The sequence below is a fragment of the Megalobrama amblycephala genome, linkage group LG18, assembly GCF_018812025.1.
Source record: "Megalobrama amblycephala isolate DHTTF-2021 linkage group LG18, ASM1881202v1, whole genome shotgun sequence".
Classification (NCBI taxonomy): Eukaryota; Metazoa; Chordata; class Actinopteri; order Cypriniformes; family Xenocyprididae; genus Megalobrama; species Megalobrama amblycephala.
This window is the reverse complement of record NC_063061.1, coordinates 9746140-9771592: the sequence shown is the minus strand read 5'-3', so window position 1 is coordinate 9771592 and position 25453 is coordinate 9746140. Positions and strand designations below refer to the sequence as shown.

Below are 25453 nucleotides of genomic sequence, written 5' to 3'. Positions count from 1 at the left end.
AACTTCTCAGATACATTTGACCTTGTAATCACAGTCACATAGGCCATGAGGCCTTAAAACACTTCTGGCTTTTATAGTAAGCAAACTAATTCTACAATTGTTTTCTATAGGATAGATAAAATATTTCATCATGTGTAGCACTTTGACAAAAAATAAATAAAAAAAGCAATGCAAGATTTTAAGTAATACTTTTACTTAAAATCACTTTAAAAATTAAAAAAAAACTTACAAAATTAAAAGTCTCTAATGCAACCAAGACTGATCAAAAACACAAAAACATTAATATTGTGGTATTTAAAAAAATAAAAAAAAATGTTAAAATAGAAAAAAAAAATTACCTTAATGTAATTTATTCCTGTGATGCAAAGCTGAATTTTTATAAATTGTCACATAAACCTTCAGAAATCATTCTAATATACTGATTTACTTCTCAATAAACATTTCTTATTATCAGTGTTGAAAACCGTAAGTTTGAACAATTTAATTCATTGTTGCTGAACAAGTGTTAATAACACTTACAAAATTCTATATATATTAACTTTTATATATTTGTTTTTAAATACAACAGTGTGAGCGAACACTATTGTTTCCAAAGCTGATGTTATTACTATACTGATAGAGGATAAATTAAAAGATGTGATTTTAGTTTTGATTTTATCATTTCTTGAAGGAGCGAGATGATGAGATCAGAGAGCTTACTGCTGCTCTTAAGGAAAAGGAGGAGGGTAATATTGCCCCAGCTCCTGTTTTCCCACCTCTGAGTGATGTCAACGGTCCCCGGCGCTCACGGCGCTTGGCTTCAACACACAAGCGAGACACGGATCATGAGAGCGTGGAGCTCATGCAGTGTAAAGCCGAGCTGGAACAGTGCAAAGCTGAGCTGGACCTGAAACAAACAGAACTGCGCCTGAAAACACTTGGTAAGTTTTGCATTTGACATTGGATAATTTTCAGGTAACCGTTTAAAGACTCAATTTTACAAGTTAAAAAATCTATTTACCTGACTGCACGTTTCTACAACTAAATCTACACTCTTCTTTAGAACTGAAGCGTTTCCAGGAGAACCTCCCACTGACGGGCATCACGGGCAACCTGACAACTACAGCTGAGAGGAAACTGGAGGAGGGTCAGAGGGTCAGTGCTTTCGTTTCTCATTGGATGTGCTAGACTGTTTAATTTTGTTATGATTTTTTTCAATGGTTTTGCCATGTAACTGACTGTATGAACTACTGAGGTGCAGTCACATTTATTGTTACTCTGCAAAATTTTGCATACAAAATCCAGTCATTTCAATAGGAATCCACTCAAATTCGCTGTGTTGACCAGCAGAAAGATGCTTGGTTTCTACATGAGTGGCGCTTTGTGCATCGCTACGCTCTAGACAATGAACCTTTTTTTTTTCCCTGCAAAATTTTGCTGATGTGACTGCTTCAAGGAATTTGACAAATTCTGGAATAATCAACAGCAGGGCTGTACAACTAATCAAATCATGAAATGTACTAGTTTGAGATTATTAAACCACAAGGTTTCTGTGGCCCTGTTTACACCTGTTATTAAGATGTGTTTTGGTTGATTCGGATCACAAGTTGGCGACGCTAAATACAGGTGTAAACGGGGTCTAAAACATTTTGAGCTTGTCCACTTTTAACCACTTGCAGAAGTAGTCAAACTCATTTGACCGGGTTGCTTTCATAAGTGTAAACGCTCATGTGGTTAGAATGTGTTGACCACAACTGACCTAATGTGTGAACATGGGAAGTGCTCTAGCCAGACGGGATTTAAACTTGGTGCTCGTTTTGTTTTTTGTCTTCAAACCAAACTTAGGTCTTTAGCTAATAATGTTCTCACCATTCCTGATTTCTAACACACAGTCACCGCATTCGACGTGATTTTTGTGGCTCTCAGAGCAGAAACGAAAGCTGCTGCTCTCCGTATATTTTTCCTCGTTCCTATGTAAATTGCAAAAGCTTATTTTGTCCATTAGATTGGAAAAAAAAAAAAAGCCCATACATTTACCTGCCCATAGACCCTCCTCTTCAAGAAAGCAGGACAGAAGTGGTTGAAAGTGGACAAATTTAACGGAAATTTAACAGTGCATTCACATGGGATGTCGGCATTAAAGCTTCTCATTTACTTTGGGTGATGTCATTTGTTGCTGATCTGAATTGTGGGTTCCTGTGCATCTTTTCACTAGCATTGCTTGTGGCAGAAGTTGAAAAATTTTCAACTTTTCAAGCACTAATGCAGACATTAGCTAATCAGATCACCTTATGCAAATACCCTAGTGCAGACACTAGCCATTAGCGTTCCATGCAAGCACCAGAAAGTAACGTGATTGGCTGTTGTCACTATGACGGTCTCGTCAGCACCAAGCTTCAGATACGCCCTCCTTCAAACATTGACGCCGATGCCCCGTGTGAATGCAGTGTAAAACATCGGTGTCCTGTTGCATGAAGCCGGTTTCAGTTGCTACCCAGTTAAGTTTGAGATTAGTTTGAGAAAACTCTGTTGTTTTTTTGGGGCTCAAGAAGGTGGATTGGTTTTTAGCGGTGTTCATTGCATTGGTTACTTGCATTACACGGCTAACCTGCTCCAGAGCAGCTTTTATTCTGGGTTAGGGTGTTTTGTTAATGTTAGTTAAGAAATACAACTGATAATTTCAGGCCCATTAAATAAGTTCTGTTTGATTTCTAGTAATGATATTAAACAGTAACTAAGAAATTACATTAACTAAGAATAATTAATGCTTTATAAGTATTTTTCATTGTCAGTTTAATGAATTAACATGTTAACTAATGAAGCCGTGTGTCTCAAACGTTTTACTGAACAATAACAAATAATCAGAACATTTCTAATCATTAGGGCATGTTGTAGTCCAGATTAAAATATATGTTTGAGGCATTTTAAAAACTTCACTAGCGCAGTTGCTTTGTTTATGTGGTTTCCGAGGTAACCGTTGCATGCTGCTGTTCCATCAGCGCCCTCTGCTGTCAGAGAGTGAACGAGCACTTTCATTCAGCGCGTCTCCTTCACTCGTTCCACCATGTGCTGCTTCTGCACGTTGGGCTTGTTTACATGAGCACGTGTTCTTTTGACGCAGAATACAGCGGTGTTGTGCATTTTATACGGTTGATTGGGAAAGTATTCTTAAATGCATTATAACAAGGAAGATTGAGAACCATGATTATTTAAGGTATTTTGAAATACCCACGATAACAATATCGTGCATATTCATTATCGCGATATATCACATTACCAAATATAGGCACAAGTCTAGTCATGAGTTTGCCCATCACAGACATCAGACGTGCATCTCCACGCAGCAGATCATTTGTGTGTGTGACGGAGGGATTCCCGCCACTGTTTTGACGTTTTATAAGCTCTTCACGAGTTCCCAGCTGGAGCCATCACATGAATACCATCATATGCAGGCTACGCACACATAGGGCTCGGCGATATATCGCATGCAATTGTCACTCGCATTTCGTCAGTAAAGCCGGTTCCCTGATTACCGCTAAATCGGCATCACCTGCTTTCAAATGGAGCGGCATTTAATAGACAGAGCCGTAGTTCACTGATAAGCCATGCAATATCGTGTTCATTATCGCAGATGAATCGCCTTCGATAATGAACGCGATATTGCGTCGCTTGTCAGTGAACTACGGCTCTGTCTATTAAATGCCGCTCCATTTGAAAGCAGGTGATGGCGATTTAGCGGTAATCAGGGAACTGGCTTTACTGACGAAATGCGAGTGACAATCGCATGCGATATATCGCCCAGCCCTACGCACACACAACAAGCGCATTTACCTCAGCAATACAAGCATTGTTTTGGATGTTTCGGTACGTTCCATCTCAAAATAGGCAATACGTCATAAAATCCGACCAATCAGGTTGTGAATGTATCCCTATTCCTTTAGGTTCGTTATCTTTTGGTTCGGTGTTAAAATTGCCAATCTGAATGCTAATCGGACCAGGATTAAATGGTTTTTTTTTTTTTTTTTTTGGTCCGGACCAAATGAACCAAATAAACCGAACTACAAGTGTGAACGCACCCTTAAGCCGCGCACACACTTAACGATTGTAAGGCCGATTATGAATGTAAATTGATACTTATGACTGATCGCGCTCAAACGCGTCCAGTCAGAGCCAGTTGCGTTCAGTCTGCGATTACAGTCGGTGTTCAAATTCCATGTGTAAGTATATAAATCGGCTCCAGTCGAAGGAAACAATCGCTGTATGTGTGTTCAGTTCAGTCTTAGAATGTTTCAGCTAATCGTTAGGTGTGTCCCTGGCTTTAGAGATCTCAGACCAAGATCTGGACCAACCAGCTGAGAGCAAAGTGACACACATCTGATACAATAAAGCCATTCCCCCTGTATCTCACTCTAAATTAAAGCAGTTTAGAGTGAAAGAAATTTAGAGACAAAATTGCTCATCTTTTGCTGCTATTTATTATATTTATATTAAATGAATAATTATGTATAATTCATGTAATATATTCATATAATTATATTAATTGACAAATAATATTACACTTTGCTTTTAAATTAATACAAACATAATGCATGCATTAATATATAAAGCTTTTAAACAAATTAAGCTTACGTGTATTTCATTTGAGTTCTTTGTGAACCTATAAAAATGATTAGGCCTGTTTATTTGATTGACATGCATTGATATAGTCAGAGATTGTCTTTCAGCTGCCTTCTCAAACTTTTGCTGCAACAGCAGTGTTTATTCCTGCCTTGTAAATGCATTTAATTTCATTTATATTTTTTTCATAATGATCTCTTAATCTTTAGAAGAGAAGTGTATTACGCCATCTCTCTCGCAAGAAGTGATCAAACTGATGCTCTGCATGTTCCGTGTGATTGGCTGTTTGCCGCACATTTCACACTTTCAGGTGCACACACTTCAGAGTTAATCACAAACTCTGGATCAATCCTGAGTTAGAGAAAGTTTATACAGAGTGTTGTGAGACTGCTGAACCTGATTTAAATCAGGTTGGATTTATATGGATTTGTCAACTCTAAACCTACTCTGAAAGCTCAGAGTTTGTTTAGCTAGCTTTATACAACAGGCCACAGGAAGCGCATTTTAATACCAGGCATAAACAGGGCCTCGGAGTCAAAGAGTGGCGCAGTTTGGCCAACTGCACGTACTCAAGCACACGTGATGCTTGTGGTGTTTTCTGTTATTGTAGTCTCCCTGTCTGGGACAGTCCACATGAACTTCATCTCCAGAGCTGCTGCTCTTTTGCATTTCACCATTTCATTTGATACTATTGTCATATATAGCACAGAAATTCAAATGTCTTCACTTAAACCTGCCAAGATAATAATGACTGAAATATTTTAGCCTACTAGTAAAATGTACTTAAAGTAAGTGTTTTTAATACATTTCTATTGAATTTATAATTTCATGTTCATTGATAGTACATTGAGTGGAAATGTTGCTAGCTAATAACTGTTCCTATTGTAGACAAAGTCCCTCTGATGTCTTCCTCCAGGGGGCGCTTGATGGTACAAAATCTAATTCTCCACCGTTGACTATTTACATGATTGTGTTCTTTTTTCTGCTATACATGAAAGGGAAAAATGGAGTATCCCATATATGGGACTGCATTATGAGTGTGTTTGTGTTTTGTGTGTAGAACCTGAAGCAGCTGCGGATGGAGCTTCAGACGTTGGGCATCAAGCTGCAGTCAGGAGAAAGAGCATGCTGCCGCAACACGGATGGAGAGAAACTCCGTCACGCTCTCTCCTCAGCAGACAGCAAACTGGCCAAACAGGTAATGAACATTTACTTTTAAAGGGCACCTATTATGCTTCTTTTTTTTTTTTTTTTTTTTTAATAAATGTGTAATGTAGATGTTTGTGTATGTAAACAATCTGCAGTGTTGCAGGTAGAGCCCGACCGATATGGATTTTTGGGGGCCGATGCCGATATTAACTCAAAAAGAGCCGATTTATAAGCCGATATTTTGATTTTGAAAATAAACTGGATATTAGACCCATTTCCTATAAACTACACTTACACAACATTCAATAGCAAAATATCTGCCTGTTCTATGTATGTGGGCTGTATACCATTTTCCAGAAGGGATTATGTAAAAAAAAAAGCCTTAGATTACAGTCTCAATGACTAAACAATTGCACATCAAAAGTATATATTTTTTAATGATCAAAAAACAGTCTGGTTTTAAACATTTAACAGTTTTACTTACTTCCAGTTGAAGCTGGTTTTAACAGTCTGTGTGTGTACTGTAAATAAATTATAATACTAAAGTTAAAGTAAAAGAGCTATACCAAACAAATTCAATATTCCACAAAACCATGTCAATGAATTGAAAATAAAATTAAAATAAGTTAAATGGGAAACACTGCAGATATATTTAGAATAAGTTAAACGCTAACGTTATAGTTTGACCTCTTATTAACGTTCGCGCTCTTCCACTGATAAACATGGTATTAGCTTTGTGGGTAATCTAATATAGCAATGCATTAGCGGCTGTAAGTGATGTTACAGAATATTTAGAAGTGATAATGATAGGACCGTTAGCTAGAACTACCACACTGTTTTTATATACAGTGTATGAACTAAATCTACAATCATTTCACGTGACGAACGACAGACTCGCCGTCAAAAGAGTACAACAATACTTTCTTCTGTAGTGGATTTCTGGCGCTGTTGTCAACTGGGGAGTTGCAGAGCTCCCTCTGGTGGGCAAACTATGCAACACTCATAACATGAGTGAAGCATGAGACTCTGTTTCTCATGTTTCATCGGCCGTTATAAACGCCGATGCCGATTTAAATGCAATTAGCTCATATCGGCCGATAATATCGGTCGGGCTCTAGTTGCAGGGCTCAAAGTCCTTACTAAAGGGAGTTAAACTCTAACAGAAACAACAGCCTGAAACGTCTGTAGTCAGCACCATGTCACCATGAAACATTTGCTTAAAGGTGCTACAGAGGATCTTTTCGTTGACTGAGAAACCAAAGACTGTTAGTGAGTTTTTTAAATGAGCGCATGCGTAAGAACAACCCCCTCCTTCACAGCTCATTTCGAGGGAACGCCTCCCAAAACTCGTGCATGAGTATTGGAACACGAGTGTTTACCACCGGCATTCGCTGTGTCGTGTTAGTGGATTCATTATGTCGGACTCACCGCAGGTAACTCATTATCTGCAGTTGTTACTCCTGTCTCCTGACAAAAACATTGCATGCGGCGCCTGTGGAGTGTGGAAAGTTACTGGAGCGCGCAGCCGCGCACGTCTCTCACAAGGAATGTCATGGCAGTGATTGACATGCCAGAGGGCCAATCGTTTATGCGATGATCGTGTAAATGATTGACTGATGATTTTAAGGCCCTACCTTGTGCACCGATGATGTATATTAATATTATTCCTTTCAGTGCACCTAATAGTCTTTTATCAGTTAGTAAAGACAGTTTCAAGTAATATTGCAAAAATGTATAAAACAAAACATCCTCTGTAGCACCTTTAATGCCCGCCTGCTGGCTATATGACAAAACTGAATGGCATAATTAGCCATCATTAGTTAGGGGCCCTTTAATTTTAGCTGTGATTTTGAGTTCACTTACATTAGATTGTTGTAGTAAAAAAGAAAAAGTAATTGTTTTTTGTTTTTTTGCTGTTAATCAGGGTATTCAATAGGGCTGGGTATTGAGACAAATTTTAGTTTCAATTCACAAGCTTGCAATTCGATTTAGATTCAACTTGATTTGATATCGATTAATTTCGATATGTATCAGGTACAGTACATGGCAAATTTCCTCAAGGAAAAAAATCTCAACTAATGCTGTAAACTATACAGGGAGTGAGTTGGTACTACATTGCTATAATACTGAAGGTTAAAATTGACTATGTATACAAACACTTTAATATTATATAAAGTTGCTTGTGTAATTTAAGAAATATAAGAAACATAAACATTTAAATGGTGGCTGTCATAACTTGTCTGATTTATTCAAACATTAAATATTGAAGAAAAAAAAAAATAATAAAAAAAAAATATGTACTATGTAGTGCATATATTTAGCAAAATGCTCCTCTCTAGAGTTAACTTTTCTAGCTGACTAACATGAATAACTTTTGTGTGGCAAATGTAACATTAAGTGACATTGTTTACAAGCTGTTTTATTTACATCTTTTAGCAGTCAAAACACTACATCCGTGTGTCTACCAAAGCGTTTTTCCCCCGCGGCTGGCGTATTTTTTTTCAATTGGAGCGCCACGTTTTTAAAAAGGCAGGAGCATAACGAGGTGCTGAGCGTCTATTTCATGCTGAGCACTCAACGTTTTTTACCGGTCGTCTCGAGTTGAAGAATGTTCAACTTTTGGTAAAAAACAGTGCTCATCACTGTTACTTTGTACACAGTCGTCCAATCACAGAGGGGGAGGGGCAGGACAAATACCACACAAACCAACCGCCACATTCTGCTTGTAGAACGTCAACAGATGGCAACAACAAGCATAATAACGGAACAAAATAATTAAAATAAAGAGCCAGAGCAAATACTTTCAACACTGTATTCAACATTTTTATATAGAAACAAACTATCTGTGAAATGAGATAACTAGTAAGACTCCTGCCTATCATCTGGCTAAAAACACTTTGGTGAACACACAGCCTAATTGAACGATAACGTGACATGATATGGATTTCAGTAAGATATACTGTACCTTCAGATGTTCATTTATTCATTAGCTGCTGTAAATAGTAGTAAAGAGGAAGAGATGATCAATTAAGTTCATGTGCACTCCACGCTGCTGCTTCGCTTGAACTGAAGCGCTTCAGCGATCTGTCACGCCCACTTTAAGAGAAGTGCCAAATTGTTTGAATTTCATAATGGACCGGAATTAAAATTTGAGACTTTTTCATATCAAACGGCACAAAGCTTAATTGTGATTATTGGATGGGAGGAGTGCTACAATGTTTCTGTTCATTCATCAACTGAAAACAGCTTGGACTAGAAGATCAAATCTTGGGATTTAAGAATCCATATCGGTTCATAAAAATGAGAAAAGATTAAAATAGAGGAATCAAATTATTATTTATTTATTTAAACCCAGCCCTATTATTCAAGTTGACATGTCTGCCTGGAGAGTTAGTCTGTACCACATCAACACCTTTCCCTCTTTGTTTCTCCCTACATTCTCTCTTTAACCCCTTTCACTCTAATTTAGACTTTGGTCATATTTACTAAGAACAAAATCCAAACAATGACATGTGAATGATGCACAAGATTCACACGCAACCCTTTTTCTAATCTAAACTACTTCCTCTTAATTTACTAACATGTTGTTTCTGGTTCTAAACCCTCTTTTGGATGTTCCTGACTTTAACCATATATTTATCTAATAGGTGTGATTTGAAAAGAATTAATGACAGTTAATTCCAGTTTCCACCTCACCTTTTGCCCTCTGGCCTCTCTAACCCTGTTCGCTGCCCTCTCCTCCCTGTTTTCTTCATCTGTAGGACCAAATGCTGGTGGAGCTGCACACCAGCCTGCAGCTGGTCAAAGCAGAACTACGCAAGAAAGACGAGATGCTTGCACAATATCAGAGAACACAGCCGCCTCAGCCTCCCATGGCACCCGGCTCCTGCAAAAAGAGGGGCTGCGGGGTAGCGGTAGCTTATGTGGAAAACCAGCCTCCTGAAAAACGAGCCTTCTTCCGCTCGCTGTTCCCCTCCCGCACACCCTCAAAGACCCCCTCGCGACAGACCCGGCAGCGAGCCGAAGTCACCACGCCATACGCCCGTGTGTTGCGCACACGGCAGCCCTCTCCTCCATCCACTCCCATCCAGCTCAGATTCAAATATTAAGAGCTTTACACTGGGAGATATAAAAGCTTCTTGGTTTTCAGTCTTTAGATTTCTGTTTTTAGACAAGTCATCTTTTAATATAATCACGCGGCCTTGTTGATACACAAATGGGCCTTATTTTGATAAGAGTGATTCTTTTTTTCTGAAAACATTTTATGGGCATTTATATTTGTGCTCAAGGTTTTTCATTGTAAAAGCATGGTCATGTACTACTGTCATTTACTGTTTCTACATGTGTTTTTTTATTTTAAACATGTATTATGCAAACCAAATCAAACTGTAAATACAAGACAAAGATAAAATTAAACCTGCATTCCATGTGTTTCCCAAATGTATAAGATACATAAATCTGAGCATAACCTTGGTCCATTCCATGCTTTGTTAGTTCATTTTAAAGTCATGCTTGCTGCTTTCTTTTGAAGTTTGGGAGTGATTCTTTAGGAATTCAGTGTTATTGTCACCAAATAAGCATACAAGTTTTTTTTCCTTCTTCCTTTCATATTTGTAAGTGGCCAAATGCACAGATTTAAGCACTACATTCTTGCATTAGCTACTCTTTTGCACATTTTGCTTGATGTTTGTTTTATGGTTTGTCACTTTTGAATGTGTTTTCCCTCCACTGTATAATCAAAATGTTTTATTTTGTAATAAAACATTCAACTTTAATGTTTTAGCATTTTATTTAACACCACCTTTGTCTGTACAAGCAGTTATTTACAATGAGGCATATGTGTAAGTAAAGATATGAACTGATGTTACTCTCAGTATCAAAATTTAAAGTATGTCAAAGTGGAAAAAACGACCCAAATGTGTTAGGGTGTAACGGACGACAGATCGAGTGGTGATACCCTCCTAACTGGTGTGGTGTTGTTGGACAGCGGGTTGAAGACGCAGGGTAAAGACAAGTCTGTAGATGAAGGCTCTCCTTGCTCCCGCACCGCAGAGATTTGTCTTAACAAAGCCTTGCCTTCCTCACGGGCCTGAAAAGCAATAATTAGCAAACAAGTTTGACTTGTGTAAGCTTTGATGCAGAGGTGGAGCTTGAGTTTATAGTGAGTGCAGGTGAGAACTCAAGCTCCAAATATTCTATATTGAACAGCTACAAAGAGGAAATAAATGACCAGAAATTGGTAGACTAAAGGGTATAGTAGTCCTTGCTGTAGGATATAACCAATGTGCACGTCCTGATAACTGTTGCCTTAAAGCTGGAGAATCTCACGCAGCCAAAATGAGGATTGTCAGTAACCGTGTTCAACCTTACATTGTTCAAATCGGAGTCGGAAACTGATGGAGAGGCCGGGAAGAAGTTTTGACTTTTAGAATGAAACTGGATGTTTCTGAATAATTAGTGGATACATTTATCTACTGTGAATTTGATTCAACTCAATCGACTAGCATGTGCTGTCATGTTCCTCTTTTGTGTGAAACTCATATGAACACCCACTCAGAGCCATACACACCAGGCTAAAGTTTATGATTGCTTTCAAATGCTGTGAATGGTTAAATAGTTTTTCCAAAATATCGCTCTGACAAAAACGCTCCTTTTTTTTTTAGCAATAAGCTTGCCAGCTATCCAAGCTAACGTGACTCTAAATAGTGTTCTATGCAGCCAATGACATAACAGTTAGCATGCTTAACTTAACGTCGTGGGTGGAAACGTGAAGATTAAGAGGCGGTAATATTATAAGATGATCCCCTTCCTACGTCACAAGGGGAGTGAAATCTGAGCAGCTCGTTTTTTCACATGCTTGCAGAGAAAGACTTGCCAAAACAAAGTTACTGGGTTGTCCTTTTTCACGTTTTCTGGGTTGGTAGATGCACCCGATTATAACACTTAAACATGGAAAAAGTCAGATTTTCATATGTCCCACTTAAAGGATTAGTTCACTTTCAAATAAAAATTAACCCAAGTTTTACTCATCCTCAAGCCATCCTAGGTGTATATGACTCTTCTTTCTGATGAAAACAACCTGTGAAGAAATAATATCCTGAAGCATCCAAGTTTTATAATGGCAGTGAACAGGGGTCACAAGTATGAGCTGAAGAAAGTGCTTCCATCCACATCCATCCATCATAAACGTGTACTCCACACGGCTCCGGGGGGTTAATAAATGCCTTCTGAAGTGAAGCGATGTGTTTGTGTAAAAGAAAAAATGTAACAAGTAAAATATCTAGCTTCCGCCAGACCGCCTTTGTATTCAACGTACAAAGAAAGTGTAAAACTCTTTCAGTTCAAAAAGCTTACGCTACACCCTACGCCTTCCCTATTCAACTTACGGAAAAAGTGTAACTGACGCAACATCAGTTTACACTTTCTTCGTAACTTTAATATGGAAGGCGTTCTGGCGGAAAATATGGATTTTTTTTTTTTTTTTTTACACAAACACATCACTTCACTTCAGAAGGACTTTATTAACCCCCGGAACTGTGTGGAGCACATATTTATGATGGATGGATGTGGATGGAAGCACTTTCTTCAGTAATACTCGTTTAGTGACCCCTGTTCACTGCCATTATAAAGCTCGGATGCGTCAGGATATTTATTAATATTTTTCCGATTGTGTTCGTCAGAAAGAAGAAAGTCATATACACCTCAGATGGCTTGAGGCTGAGAAAAGCTTGGGCTAATTTTCATTTGAAAGTGAACGAATCCTTTAAATTCTTTTTTTTTAATCTTATCACGCTGAATGAATGATAGCGTGATCATATAATGTGGATGGCGTAAAAGAACAGATGCTGCATTAATTGCATTAAATATTTTTAATGTGTTAAACTGGACACGTTAAACAGCCCTATTTAAAACCACTTCAATCTTAAAAATACTTTAAACCTGCAGACTTAAAGCTTATTAAAATTCATTTCTGGCTAGGCTTTCTCAAGTCAACATCAAATTCTGCACTTCATTATCTAGCTAGAGTTAATACGTCTGAAATAATAGTTTAATGAACTGATGACAGGAAGACTTGAGTGGATTGGTCAAAAGCAACTCACGTCGTTATAGTCGCAGCAGCGCTGAGCGCAGAGAGACGCCTCATCGTAAAGTTTGTTCTTGAAGTAGTACTGGCCTAGATAACGCAGAGCAGTGCTCACCTCAGCATGCTCCAGCTGCTCCTGAGATCACAGAAAACACACATCTGATCAGTCTAAACGTGACTAACGACATCTGTGCCACTTTAACATCAAATCAGATTTTAATGTTAATGTGCATGATGTGCAAAAACTTGGAAATCCAGTAACTTACACCACATGAGAAAATATCCTGGATGTAGATTATGTAGCACTGTGCAGCATCGTCTGATTCATTCAGTTGTTCGTGAAGCCTAAAAACAAACACACGCCATTTCACCAAAATGGCTAACAACACCACTACGGCCATTACTACTCACACTAACATCCTGAACAAAACCTCACTCACTTTGCCAGCTTTAGAAGAGCCATTCTCTCCACATCCCCAACAGAATAAGCCCTCCAGTAACACTGAACCCACAAAAACAAAGATGATAGAATCACTGGACCACAAACTCACATTCTGAGAGGAAATGATCTATGCTGAATAATCATAACCATTTACCTTTTTGGCCTCAACTTGCTGAGACAGTTTCTCGTAACATTCACCAAGAGCTACGAGCATCCGCGAGTCATTAGGCCTGATACAAACACAGCATTAGTGAACTTTCTCGGGTCGATATTGCATTAAACGGACTAAATGATTCATGTACATGATGCACTCACCTGAGTTGATGGGCCTTCCTGTAGTAGTAGAGCGAGTAGAAAGGCATTTTGAGGATCTCGTAGGTCTGTCCGAGTCCGTACCAGGCCCGGTAGTCCCTTTTGTTCACTTCAATTGCATGTCTAACAGACAAGAGAGAATGTATTAAACTTGTAGACTAAAAATGTAGCACTTCTTAACATGACTTCAGTATGATTTTCTGGTCAAAAATATATATTATATATATATTTTTTTTTCCTTTAAATTTTATTTTGTATGATTAGTATTATATTAATAACACACACATACAGGTGCTGGTCATAGAATATCATCAAAAAGTTGATTTATTTCACTAATTCCATTCAAAAAGTGAAACTTGTATATTATATTCATTCATTACACACAGACTGATATATTTCAAATGTTTATTTCCTTTAATTTTGATGATTATATCTGACAACTAAGGAAAATCCCAAATTCAGTATCTCAGAAAATTAGAATATTGTGAAAAGGTTCAATATTGAAGACCCCTGGTGCCACACTCTAATCAGCTAATTAACTCAAAACACCTGCAAAGGCCTTTAAAGGTCCCATGGCATGAAAATTTCACTTTATGAGGTTTTTTAACATTAATATGAGTTCCCCTAGCCTGCATATGGTACCCCAGTGGCTAGAAAAGGCGATGGATGTAAACCGAGCACTGGGTGATTTGCTTCGCGTTTGAGAAAATGAAAGCTCAGACGACCCAATCTGGAATCTTCGCTATATGTCTTCATAAGGGGAAAGGTTACCTCCCCTTTCTGTGCTTTGCCCGCCCACTTTGCTTTCAAACGTTAAACCACTGAGCTTTTATTTTGGCGTTAAATTGCAGGGAGATCTTAATGCTTTTCTTTGTTGACAACAATGGATTTATAAATGATTCTCATTACAAATTTGGGAAGATGGTTGCACTAGTTGCATTCCCAAATGCAAATTATAAGCAACTCAAACACACAGCACTTGTCGTATTTACTGTGAATCAAAACTGAACATAAACACAGTGCTGTGCTTTGGCTTTGCTCTGAAACATGCAGTGCATCAGACTATATATTTATATAATTACATCATAAGTGTCGCGATTTGATGATTGCACTAAGCCATATTGCATTCTTAAAACCATGCAATGTCAAGATTCATAAAAAGTTACCAGGCAACTGGCGCATAACACCGGTTCAACCATGACTTTTACTCGCATTTGGCACTTTGAACCTTGGCTAACATGCAAATGGTGCCGCAAGCTTGGAGGCGCTGTCAGAAGCAATCCGTGCATGAAATTATTCGAAAATATAACATTTTGCAGTTTATTTAATAATTGTTTAAGCCAATTTCGTGATTTCAATCATTCTACAGTCATCATCATACAGTAACGCCAAGTACCCCGCAGTCGATTTTTTTTCTCGGATGTACGCAATTCACGTCATACTTCTCAGGTCAGAAAATACAAAAATCCATATAAATATGGAAAAAACACCCCTGGTACCTGTAGGCCTGAATGGCAGCGGATGTGTTTTTCATCTCCATGTACTCATGACCCATGAGGGTCCAGGCCCCCAGACAGCGTGGATTCAGCTTCAGAGCACGCTGGAAATACAGGGCGGCTTTCTCATGCTGAGACCGCAGACTGTAGTAGTTACCTGTGAGCACACAACAAAACAAACCGTTTTCAGAAGTGACTTTATGGCTGATGTTGCTCAATTTCAAGGATATATTATGAAAGTGACATGTGAAGGCCAAGTATGGCAAACCATAATTGGAATTTGTCCTCTGCATTTAACCCATCCAAGTTAGTGCACACACATTAGGAGCAGAATCCACTTTTTAAAATTTGTCATCCACCTGCCACCCACCTGCACCTCTGATTTTCTCTGATTTAGATATGCGCACCCGACCATCACACACTAGTTATTTAAATTCTCAGTGTTAAAGGGTTAGTTCACCCAAAAATGAAAATTCTGTAATTAATTACTCACCCTCATGTTGTTCCACACCCGTAAGACCTTCGTTCATCTTCAGAACACAAATTAAGATATTTTTGATAAAATCTGATGGCTCAGTGAGGCCTCCATTGCCAGCAAGATAATTAACACTTTCAATGCCCAGAAAGCTACTAAAGACATATTTAAAACAGTTCATGTGACTACAGTGGTTCAACCTTAAATGTTATGAAGCGACGAGAATACTTTTTGTGTGCCAAAAAAAATAAAAAAATAATAATGACTTTATTCCACAATATCTAGTGATGGGCAATTTCAAAACACTGCTTCATGAAGCTTTGAAGCTTTATGAATCTTTTGTTTCGAATCAGTGGTTTGGAGCGTGTATCAAACTGACAAAGTCACGCAACCCAGTGGTGATCCACTGAAATTTCGAAACACTGACATAATGAAACACATGACATAATGAAGCTTTGTTTACTGAAATCAGGTGACTTTGGCAGTTTGATTCACACTCCAAACCACTGACTCAAAACAAAAGATTTGTAAATTTTCAAAGCTTCATGAAGCAGTGTTTTGAAATCGCCCATCACTAGATAAAGTCATTATTTTGTTTTTGTCTTATGGGTGTGGAACGACATGAGGGTGAGTAATTAATGATAGAATTTTCATTTTTGGGTGAACTAACCCTTTAAGCATCAAGGTCTTCTTTGGCAAAATTAGAAGCTTTACTCCCTTCAAGCTTAAATTGGAATGTCATTGTTTCCGTCACTGCAACTTTCCGAACACAAACAAGTCATTAAATACATTTAGCCCCAGCAAAGGCTGATTAGATTTTGGTAGATTTTGATGTAGATTTTGTGTATATTTTAGTTTAAACTGTTGGGCTATTAAGCAATTTCTCATGTAGGTTTTTCCCTATGTGTTCTATATAATGTCCACTAGGAGTTGCTCTATTTGCAGTTTCTGCGCAAGCAAGAGCGCCCTCTGGCTTTCAGATGGAGAAGCATTTACCACTGATCACAGAGCCGTACCGCTCTGACAAGCTGTGCATAAAATAATCGCAGCCTTTGCCAAATCGCGTGCAGTTTAATCGTGATAAATTGTTCAGCCCTAATCATTACATTCACAAGTATTGGAACACAGAATTGGAATGTTATTTTTTATTACTCTACTCGTGGATTATTCACAGTGCCCCCGAATATAATAACTGCAATCCGCTCATCACTAGTGGACACACACCAGGAGCAGCGGGCAGTCATTTTTGCTGTGGCACCCAGGGAACGATTGGGGGTTAGGTGCCAAGCTCAAGGGCACCTCAGTCATTTCCTGTCGGTATTGATAGTTGAACCTGCAACCTTCAGGTTACCAGTCTGACTTGTTAACCATTAGGCTACGACTGCCCCAGACTATTTTTACTATATACTATTGCCTTACCAAAACTGTATCAGTTTTATACACAAGCACTTCCTTGGAAAACCACCTGTCCAGATCACTGATACCGATATGGACCATAGTGTCACTTAACCAGACTTAACCATGACCATCGACACGACATTGTGTCTACTTCACATCCCCCCCTAAGAATCGCACACTTAGACAGTAAGAGTTTGTCTGACATGTCCACATGTACAGTGACTAACCATAGTTCATTTAGAATTCTCAAATCAAACTGACTCGATTCACTGCTCTTTCTCATCCTCACCTATGACACAGCATGTTTCCACTCTGTACTTATCTATCTCCACCAGATTATGGGCCAGATAACTGAGCTCCGGCTTCATGCTCTGAAAAATAAGACAAACAAACAGAGGAAATTAACACAATATTATCTACTACAACTGGTGCTCATTTCTACTTGCATTTTCATATTATCCTGTATTTTTCATTGTTTGATATAATATCAGCAGATAATCCATCATTAATATTTTACTGTAATATAATCTGACCCAAAAACCATGTGACCCGGAACCACAAAACCAGTCATAAGTAGCACGGGTATATTTGTAGCAATAGCCAACAACACACTGTATGGGTCAAAATTATTTTTCTTTTATGTCAAAAATCATTAGTATAATATTGATGTGATTGAATATGATATTTTCATGATGTTCCATGAAGATATTTTGTAAGTTTCCTACGATAAATATCAAAAATATATTTTTGTGAGTGGATATGCACTGATAAGGACTTCATTTGGATTACTTTAAAGATGATTTCCTCAATATTTTGATTTTTTTGATTTTCAAATAGTCATAGTCACACCTGTAAGTTGATAACTCACAACTCCTATAAACGAAAATGGGTTACCGCGTTTACATGACCACGTTCGTTGTCGGCTTGTTAAGCATAATCGGCTTAAGAGCGTGCATATAAACGCACTGTCCTTTCCTAACAAACCATACATCAACGGAGAGCATATTTATTCAGCTTTCAGATGATGTAAAAAAAAAAAAAAAAACTGACCCCATGACTGGTTTTGTGGTCCAAGGTTGTCTCTAGTAGGGATACAGCAACGGCTAGAAGTGAGGCAAAATTTCAGGATAAAATAACAGTAAATTAATTTGCTACTTATCAGGTTGTGTTATATTAACGACTACACCTACCCCAACCCTAAACCTACCCTTACAATAATGCAAATACAGTAATTAAATTACCTAATATTAATTTTGCACATGCCCAGTGTCCGTAGCTGTATCCCTTCTAGTCTTTACCGTGGTCCAGGGTCACATATGGTTCTGATATCCTGCAAGATCTTCCAGCACAGTCCAATCCCCTTGGACCCAAAAGCTATTCCATTGGCTGAGACAACTTTGTATGAGCACTCTATTCTTTGCCTGATTAGAAATGATAGAAAATCACTTCATAGTGCATTTAGTGTTAAAGGCACAATATGAAAGTCCTGCGCATGTCAACAGAGAAAAGTCTGTCGTTTTCACTGGAAGATCAAGTTATAACATCATGACTAAAACATTTACATATCAGCACATATATACATATCACTTTCAATAACATTTAGAACATAAATTTAGAAAATAGATAGGGTGAATTTTCATTTCAGGCCAACTTTAAACCCCTGATCAGCGGTTTCTTACCCTGACATAAAGCAAGTTGGAGAAGGTGTCCATGTTTTCGATGCGAAAAGGATCCTGTTCCCGGAGTTCATTAAACAGATATAAGGCTTGATCAATATCTGGGAAAAGAAAAATTGGCAACACTTAACAATAAGGTCCCATTAGTTAATGTTAGATAATGCATTAAGTAAGATTTACTATCAATGAGCAATACATTTGTTACAGAATTTATTCATGTTTTTTAACATTAGTTAATACAAATTCAACTGTTCATTGTCAATGTTTGCTCAGGTCCACTAAAAATTAATAGATACAACTTTATACACTTTACAATAAGGATCCATTTGTTGACAGTTAACTACAAGTGTATTATATTATAATTATATTATTTATTAAAATTATAATATAGCAATTACACATTGTTTATACTATATTATTATTAGTGCTGTCAATTGATTACTTTTTTTAACTAATTAATCAAAAACAATTTCTGTAATTAATCACAATTAAAAAGTTACATTGGAGTTTTTAATATTTTTATATTGTAATAATTTTACAGTTACTCTCCAAATTAATGTAGAAACAACTTAAAGACAGTATATTTTAAATATTTGTTTAATGGCATCTTTTTATGAATGAAGGCCAGTTTGCTGATACTAATACTGGTACTGATGTCTATGAAATTGATAAAAAAAAAAACAATAATAAAAAAAAAAAAACATTAATTATAGACAATCAGCAGCACAGTATAACTGAAAGCTATAAGTGTCATATTTACCTGTAGCCTTCCTATCTGTCCAATAGATAGGAAATATACAGAAATTGAATATCAAACACAAACACTGTACAGTCTTCACTGCATAAATTATAAATTGAATACAGATTAATCCTTATTAAAGCAACAAATTTCTGTTACTTTTGTTCTTTGATTAACATTAATGACAGACATCACGACATTCGCAGACAGTGTGTTCTTGTTTGTCTTGTGGTGCTTGAACGGTTTAAAAGCATTTGCATGAATAAGAGTGTGATCATATCACGCTCGCCAAGTTATGAAAGAAAAAAGGGATGCTGCATTAATTGCGTTAAATATTTTTAACGTTAAACTGAAAAAATAAATCACGTTAATTTTGTCCGTACTAATTATTATACATTTTAATATAATTATTATTTTAAAATCTGGAAAAAAGGCAAAAGGTAGTAATATGCTTAATCAGTAAAAGCATAAAAGAATTTCCTGATTTAGGGATATATAATTTGCTGTTTGCTGCAAATAACGGTCACCTCGTATGTTATGGTAAGCCACGGCGATCTGGGAGATGATGTAGGTGCTCTTGGCAAATCCTGCTTCCATAAGGCTCTGATATTTCTGCAGCGCCTCTTTGATCATCTGCAGTTCAGTGTACATGTGTGCCATGAAGAAATCCCTCACCCAGCAGTCTGGCAGAGACAGGGACTTCAGCTGAGAAAGACAAAACAGAGAAGCTATTTCAGTATGTTTGAGAGTCTACTTCAGTGTACTTGCAATGAACTGTAAAGCATGACAGAGCACAGTTGGCTGGGAAAAAGACATACCATTTCAATGTTGGTGATGAGATTGCAGAGCTCCAGCCATGATCCCCAGTGCAGAGGGAGAGCGTGTGTCGCAGTTACAAAGATCTCTACTGCCTCCTTCAGCAAATCCAGTTTCCGAAGAACCACCCCATAACTGGTGAAAAACATGATTAGATTAACAAAAAGTTAACAAGCAGTCCTAGATCTCGTTTTTTCAGTTTTTCTCAAATATTTTTCTACTATTTGGAAACCAGACCTGCGACCCATTTTTTGGGGTCACAACTCACCATTTGAGAACCAATTTGATACCAGTGTTATGGAAAGTTACTTTTAAAGGTGATGCGTTTCTTATTTAAAAAAAAAAAAAAAAAAAAAAAAAGTAACTCATTGTGTGTTTTAGTTACTTTTTATGTAAAGTAATGTGTTACATTACTTTTGCATTACTTTTCCTCACCTGGGCTATATGCAAATGTAAAAGCCTTTCACACCAAAAGTGAAATGAATAAGCCTCAGGCTGAAGGAAATGTAAATTCAAGCCTTACAGTAGTGGGCGCAGCTCAAACAAACCTTTCGGTTGTGCTGCCGTTACAGAAGAATGGGATGAAGGAAAAGAAAGTTCAACACAAACTTCAGCAATACAAAAAAAAAAAGAAAAAAGAAAAAGAAACACAAATGTGATGTTTATCTAAAGTCATTTTTGCTTATTAGTATGTTTGAACTGGATCATTGAAGGTCAGCAGCAAAAACATTGGTTAATAAAGTAATTTGTATTATTTAACATATTTAATTATTGCAGGTTTGCAGTTGATGGATTTTATTCATTTTGAGGAATACTGAATCTGGTTTTGTGCAAGCGAGATGAGTAAATGTATGCTCACATTTAGTCTAGAAGTACAATAATCATCATGTTTACACAGCGCACACAACACCTCTGCACCTTAATCAGGACTCAATCAGGATTTCAACATGGGGAAAAGAGGAATCAGTCAATAAATGGGAAAATCGACTAACTTGAGTTACTTAATTGAAAAAGAAACTCCAATATTCTGTTGTAAATTTAAAGGGGTCATGAATTGAGAAATCAACTTTTCCTTGAGCTTTTGATATATGAGGTCATCGTACTCTATGAATATTCTGTAAGTTTCAGAACTGAAAACTTCTTTGTTAGTCCAATAAAAGCTTTTATTGACACCAGGCCCAGCGAACGACTCGTCCCAGAATGTGCCCATTTATGAAGCGCCGCCTCTGCACTGGCGTGTTTTATTGAGATGACGAGGAGAGAAGAGCGATACACAACTAAAAATAACATTACCTTTCAAAGGATCCTAACGCAAGGAATATGGTTTTTTATTTTCAACAATGTGAATGTCTCAGTTGAGCATTATTTATTTGTATTCGATTCTTTGGTAAATCAATCGCATTTCGGTGCAGGCTTTGCAAACAGACTTTTATGATATGGACTTGACAGTAATGCAACAACATGTAAGTAACTGTGTTAATTCTAATGCTTGATCTGATATGTAATGATTCATGTGCAGTCAGATGTTGTTTGTCTATGTGTCAGTAAATCAAAGCAGTGACTAAACGGTCAACTTCACATTGTTTCTCTTAATAGGAAGACAATAATCTGTTATTTAAACAGTGATTAAATTAGAAACAAGTAATCAAAGAACGCTCCCTTTACAATCGCTGGAGTTGTCAATCAAACAACGCAAGTTTATCAGTGACTGAGTTCTGGGGCCCATTTCAGAAAGGAGGTTAAGTGAAAACTCTGGGTTTTCTGTTTCGGAATGGGAGGTATGTCAAACCCGAGAAAGCAGGGTAAGTCAAGCCTGTTTTTGAAAGAGAGGTAACTTATACTCAGAGTCAGTTACCATGGTAACTTAATCTGTGAACCTAACCTGGTCAGGAGCAGGTTTTCTCCGGTAAGCCCAGAGTTTCCTTCGGTCTCCTCCCCCTTTTTAAAGTGCAAGTGATGTATAAATAGTTCATTCATTCATTCACACTACAAAAATGCTTTTCTTACTGAGTATTTTTTGTCCTATTTCAAGTACAAATATCTAAAAATTCTTAAATCAAGATGGATTTTGCATATAAGAAAATGATATAAGATATTTAGTCTTGTCTCCTGGGGGATCTAAATTAAGTGCATTTTACTGAAGTAAATTTATCAATATCTGCCAGTGTGGTAATAAAAATAATCTTAATGCAAACAAAAAACAAGATTATTTGGAATATCTATTACTAAGCGCACATTTAAATGTCAGACCAGGTTAAAATTAACACACATTCTCGTGGCTGCAGTGGTGTAGGCGGTAGTGTGTTGGGCACGGAGAATTAACCTGTGATGCGATTGACTGGGTTCGAATCCGCCTTCTGCCGAGCTCGCCATTCTCACTTATCACATCAGAAAGGCATTTATTTTCAATAAAAATGAAGAAAATGTTCTAAAAGTGGAAGTAAATTGCCTAACGAGTATTTAATAATGATAAAATCATTTACACTCTTATTATTGCATCCTGTTAAATTATTATTTTTTTTTTCTTCTTTTTTTGCATGTGGGATACCATGAAAATGAATATTAGTTCAACTCAATTCAGCTGTTCTGAAACCGAAAACTCAAGAGTTTCCCATTTCAGGGTAAGTCAACTCAGAGTTCAAGTTTTAACTCAAGAGTTGGTTGAACCTCCTTATTGAAACGGGCCCCTGGACTTGCACCAAAACTCACATTTTATTCAACAAATCTCTTAGTTACATTGCATTTGCACTGTTATGATGAAAGCATTCGTAGTGTGCAGAAATTGAGTTGCAACGATGAGATCGCTGCTTTCATGCGATCAACAGCATGTCTGTGACCGGCTACAATGCTCATCACTGCAAACTCTTATGGCACGATCTAAATATAATGCCATAGATCTAAATGTAATGCTATAATCAACACTTTTCACGATTAGTTCACCTTGAGAGCTGTAATAGTTAAAACGTGCTAAAAGTTGGCTGTTTATATGTCAAGTACATAATTGATTATCTTATTTGCAGACAAATGTGGTACAAACAAAGTACAAATCATAAAAAAAAAAAAGATACTAAGTGCTACTAAAGATGTTAGCCAATCACAGCAGTGGGCGTTTACACTGAAGTCTCACAGCAGACACACCCCTTAAAACAGAGCGTTCAAAAAAGAGGGCTAAAATTTAGGGTAGAAAAAAATGCCTTTTTTTCAAATTTTTGTCAATTTTTGATGTAAAAAGCATACTAACATTATAAGTGCAGATCAGAAAACATTATAAAACAACAACAGTTCATGACCCCTTTAAAAGTAATGCGTTAATTTAATAATTACTTGAAAAAAAGTAATCTGATTAAATAACTCGAGTTACTTGTATAGCGTTACATTTGATACATACAGATAAAGCGCAAATCCATCCAGCTCTCCTGCGCTATGTTTTTTGCTCAATTCCACCCGAAGTTCTCGCAGGGCTTCGTTTCGGACCTGACCCTTTTCCAATGGACCTGCAACCAAATACATGCTTATGATAGGAGCAGTGGAGACCATCTGTACTGGAGGATCGGTTTAAAATGTTTCTCTTACCAAGGCTATCAACTGTCTCGTCATCTTTCTTCTTTTCCCCTGACTGAGAGAATGAAAAAGTATTTAGGTTCTTCCACATTTCAACCCCAAAGAGAAGAGATAGAAAACATTTACAAAACAATACTGAAACATCTTACCAGGTAGCGTGAATACATATACAGGAAATATGCTTTCTGACTCCGGCAGCCTCTGAGAAAATATGCAGCTCGATCATATTCCTTCAGGTCAAAATATGATTTTGCCAGACAAAGAGCATCCAAATCTTGGGCGTCCTCCTGGAAGAAAGGGAAAGACAGTCAATGTTTACAATTGCATGTCTTCAGGCAAAACAGATTATCGTCTACACCTTTTATCAACATGCGTCTCAATACACATTTAACAATTTCTTCGTGCTCTGAAAACATCTTATAGCCAGCTCTCAACTGTTTTATACCAGAAACGACAGAAATTCTCACTATCACAGACATGACAAACATAACTACACCAGACAAAGAGACTCCAGACTGACCTCAGTTAGCTCCGGTGGTGGAGGGATCTCATTCAGAGGAAGGGGATCCAAAGAAAATGCCAGTTCAGAAGCCCTTGAACACAAATGACAGGTATATTGTCAACTTTTTAAACACTGCAGAGCAATACATAAAAACACACATATATATATATACATATATACATATATATATTTACACACATGTGTGTGTGTGTGTGTGTGTGTGTGTGTAAACTAACAGGATACATTAGGTAAACATTTAGCAATATATACTGTAAATTGTAGACAATAAATAAATACATTATTAAATAACACAATATATCAAACAGCACAATACAATATAAAACACAACATACAGCACAGCGTTGAACGGTGAAGCATACAGTAAATTTCGTTATCATCTACTCGTCCTGTACCATGGTAATACTATATTATTTATTTACTATGGTGCTGAATGACTGTCATATTTAGTCTTTACATGGTACACCAAGGTCTTTCAAAGAATATAACGTTAGTTGTATTACTGTTAAAGGTACCACTGTATTACAACGGTACGTCAAACAACAAGGTATTACCATGGTAGATGTTACTGTATGAAAGGCGAACATGTTATAGACGCGCCTAAATCATGTGCAGAAACACTATCTATGTAGGATTTAAAGATACAGCCATAATTTCTGTTTATTCCATTGTGTTAGCTGTCATGCTAACTAACTGTCACCCAATAAGACCGTGCAATTAAATAACTGGCTGTATTCTTGATATGTGTTGAATTATAAATATAACTGCTCTTACCATTTCACGCTGTGGACGAGTCCTCTTTCCTTGCACTGCGCTATAATAGAAATAAGTTGCTTTTTAATTTGAACCAAGTCACCAAACTCGCTGCTGCGGGTAGCCGCCATTTTTCATAAATACGTCATGCTGACGCAAGCACAGCGCAAGAGCTGATTGGTCAGTGATGGATCAAAGAAGACCTTTTTCGTACTTCAAAATCTAAAAGAAATGTTATCTTGTTGACTGGCTTGTAATGAAACATCTGTGAGGCGTTATTTAGGCCTCTTATGCCTTTTTATTCGGATACGATGGAATTTCATCGGTAAGATGAAAAATAATAATAATGATTTAATTTATTTAAAATGACTTATTGCATTATATTTCAAATAAGTGATGCAGTACTTAATGTGAAAAGTTTCTTTAGTGAATGTTT

The 25453-nt window shown here is 37.2% G+C and overlaps 2 protein-coding genes across 3 annotated transcripts in view; one reads left to right on the top strand and one right to left on the bottom strand.

Annotated features, from left to right (window-relative positions):
- kif20a (kinesin family member 20A) overlaps positions 1-25453 on the top strand; it is a 57916-nt gene that overhangs the window by 11440 nt on the left and 21023 nt on the right. Inside the window, exons 16-19 of one of the 2 annotated variants that reach the window (XM_048167073.1) lie at positions 671-920; positions 1043-1134; positions 5657-5794; positions 9507-10520. The exons of the other annotated variant lie outside the window; for it this stretch is intronic. Coding sequence (XP_048023030.1) covers positions 671-920; positions 1043-1134; positions 5657-5794; positions 9507-9854 — 828 coding nt within the window. The 3' untranslated portion in view covers positions 9855-10520. Of the gene's footprint in view, positions 1-670; positions 921-1042; positions 1135-5656; positions 5795-9506; positions 10521-25453 lie in introns of those variants that run through there. 2 annotated transcript variants of the gene reach the window in all.
- On the bottom strand, positions 10516-25194 carry LOC125253210 (cell division cycle protein 23 homolog). The gene is made up of 16 exons (XM_048167076.1): positions 25039-25194; positions 24265-24337; positions 23894-24031; positions 23757-23799; positions 23572-23677; positions 20186-20318; positions 19895-20072; positions 18632-18729; positions 17242-17323; positions 15083-15236; positions 13587-13706; positions 13426-13501; positions 13270-13331; positions 13096-13174; positions 12846-12965; positions 10516-10834 (listed from the first exon to the last, which is right to left on the bottom strand). The coding sequence occupies exons 1-16, from the start codon at positions 25146-25148 to the stop codon at positions 10667-10669; spliced, it is 1740 nt and encodes a 579-aa protein (XP_048023033.1). The 5' UTR covers positions 25149-25194; the 3' UTR covers positions 10516-10666.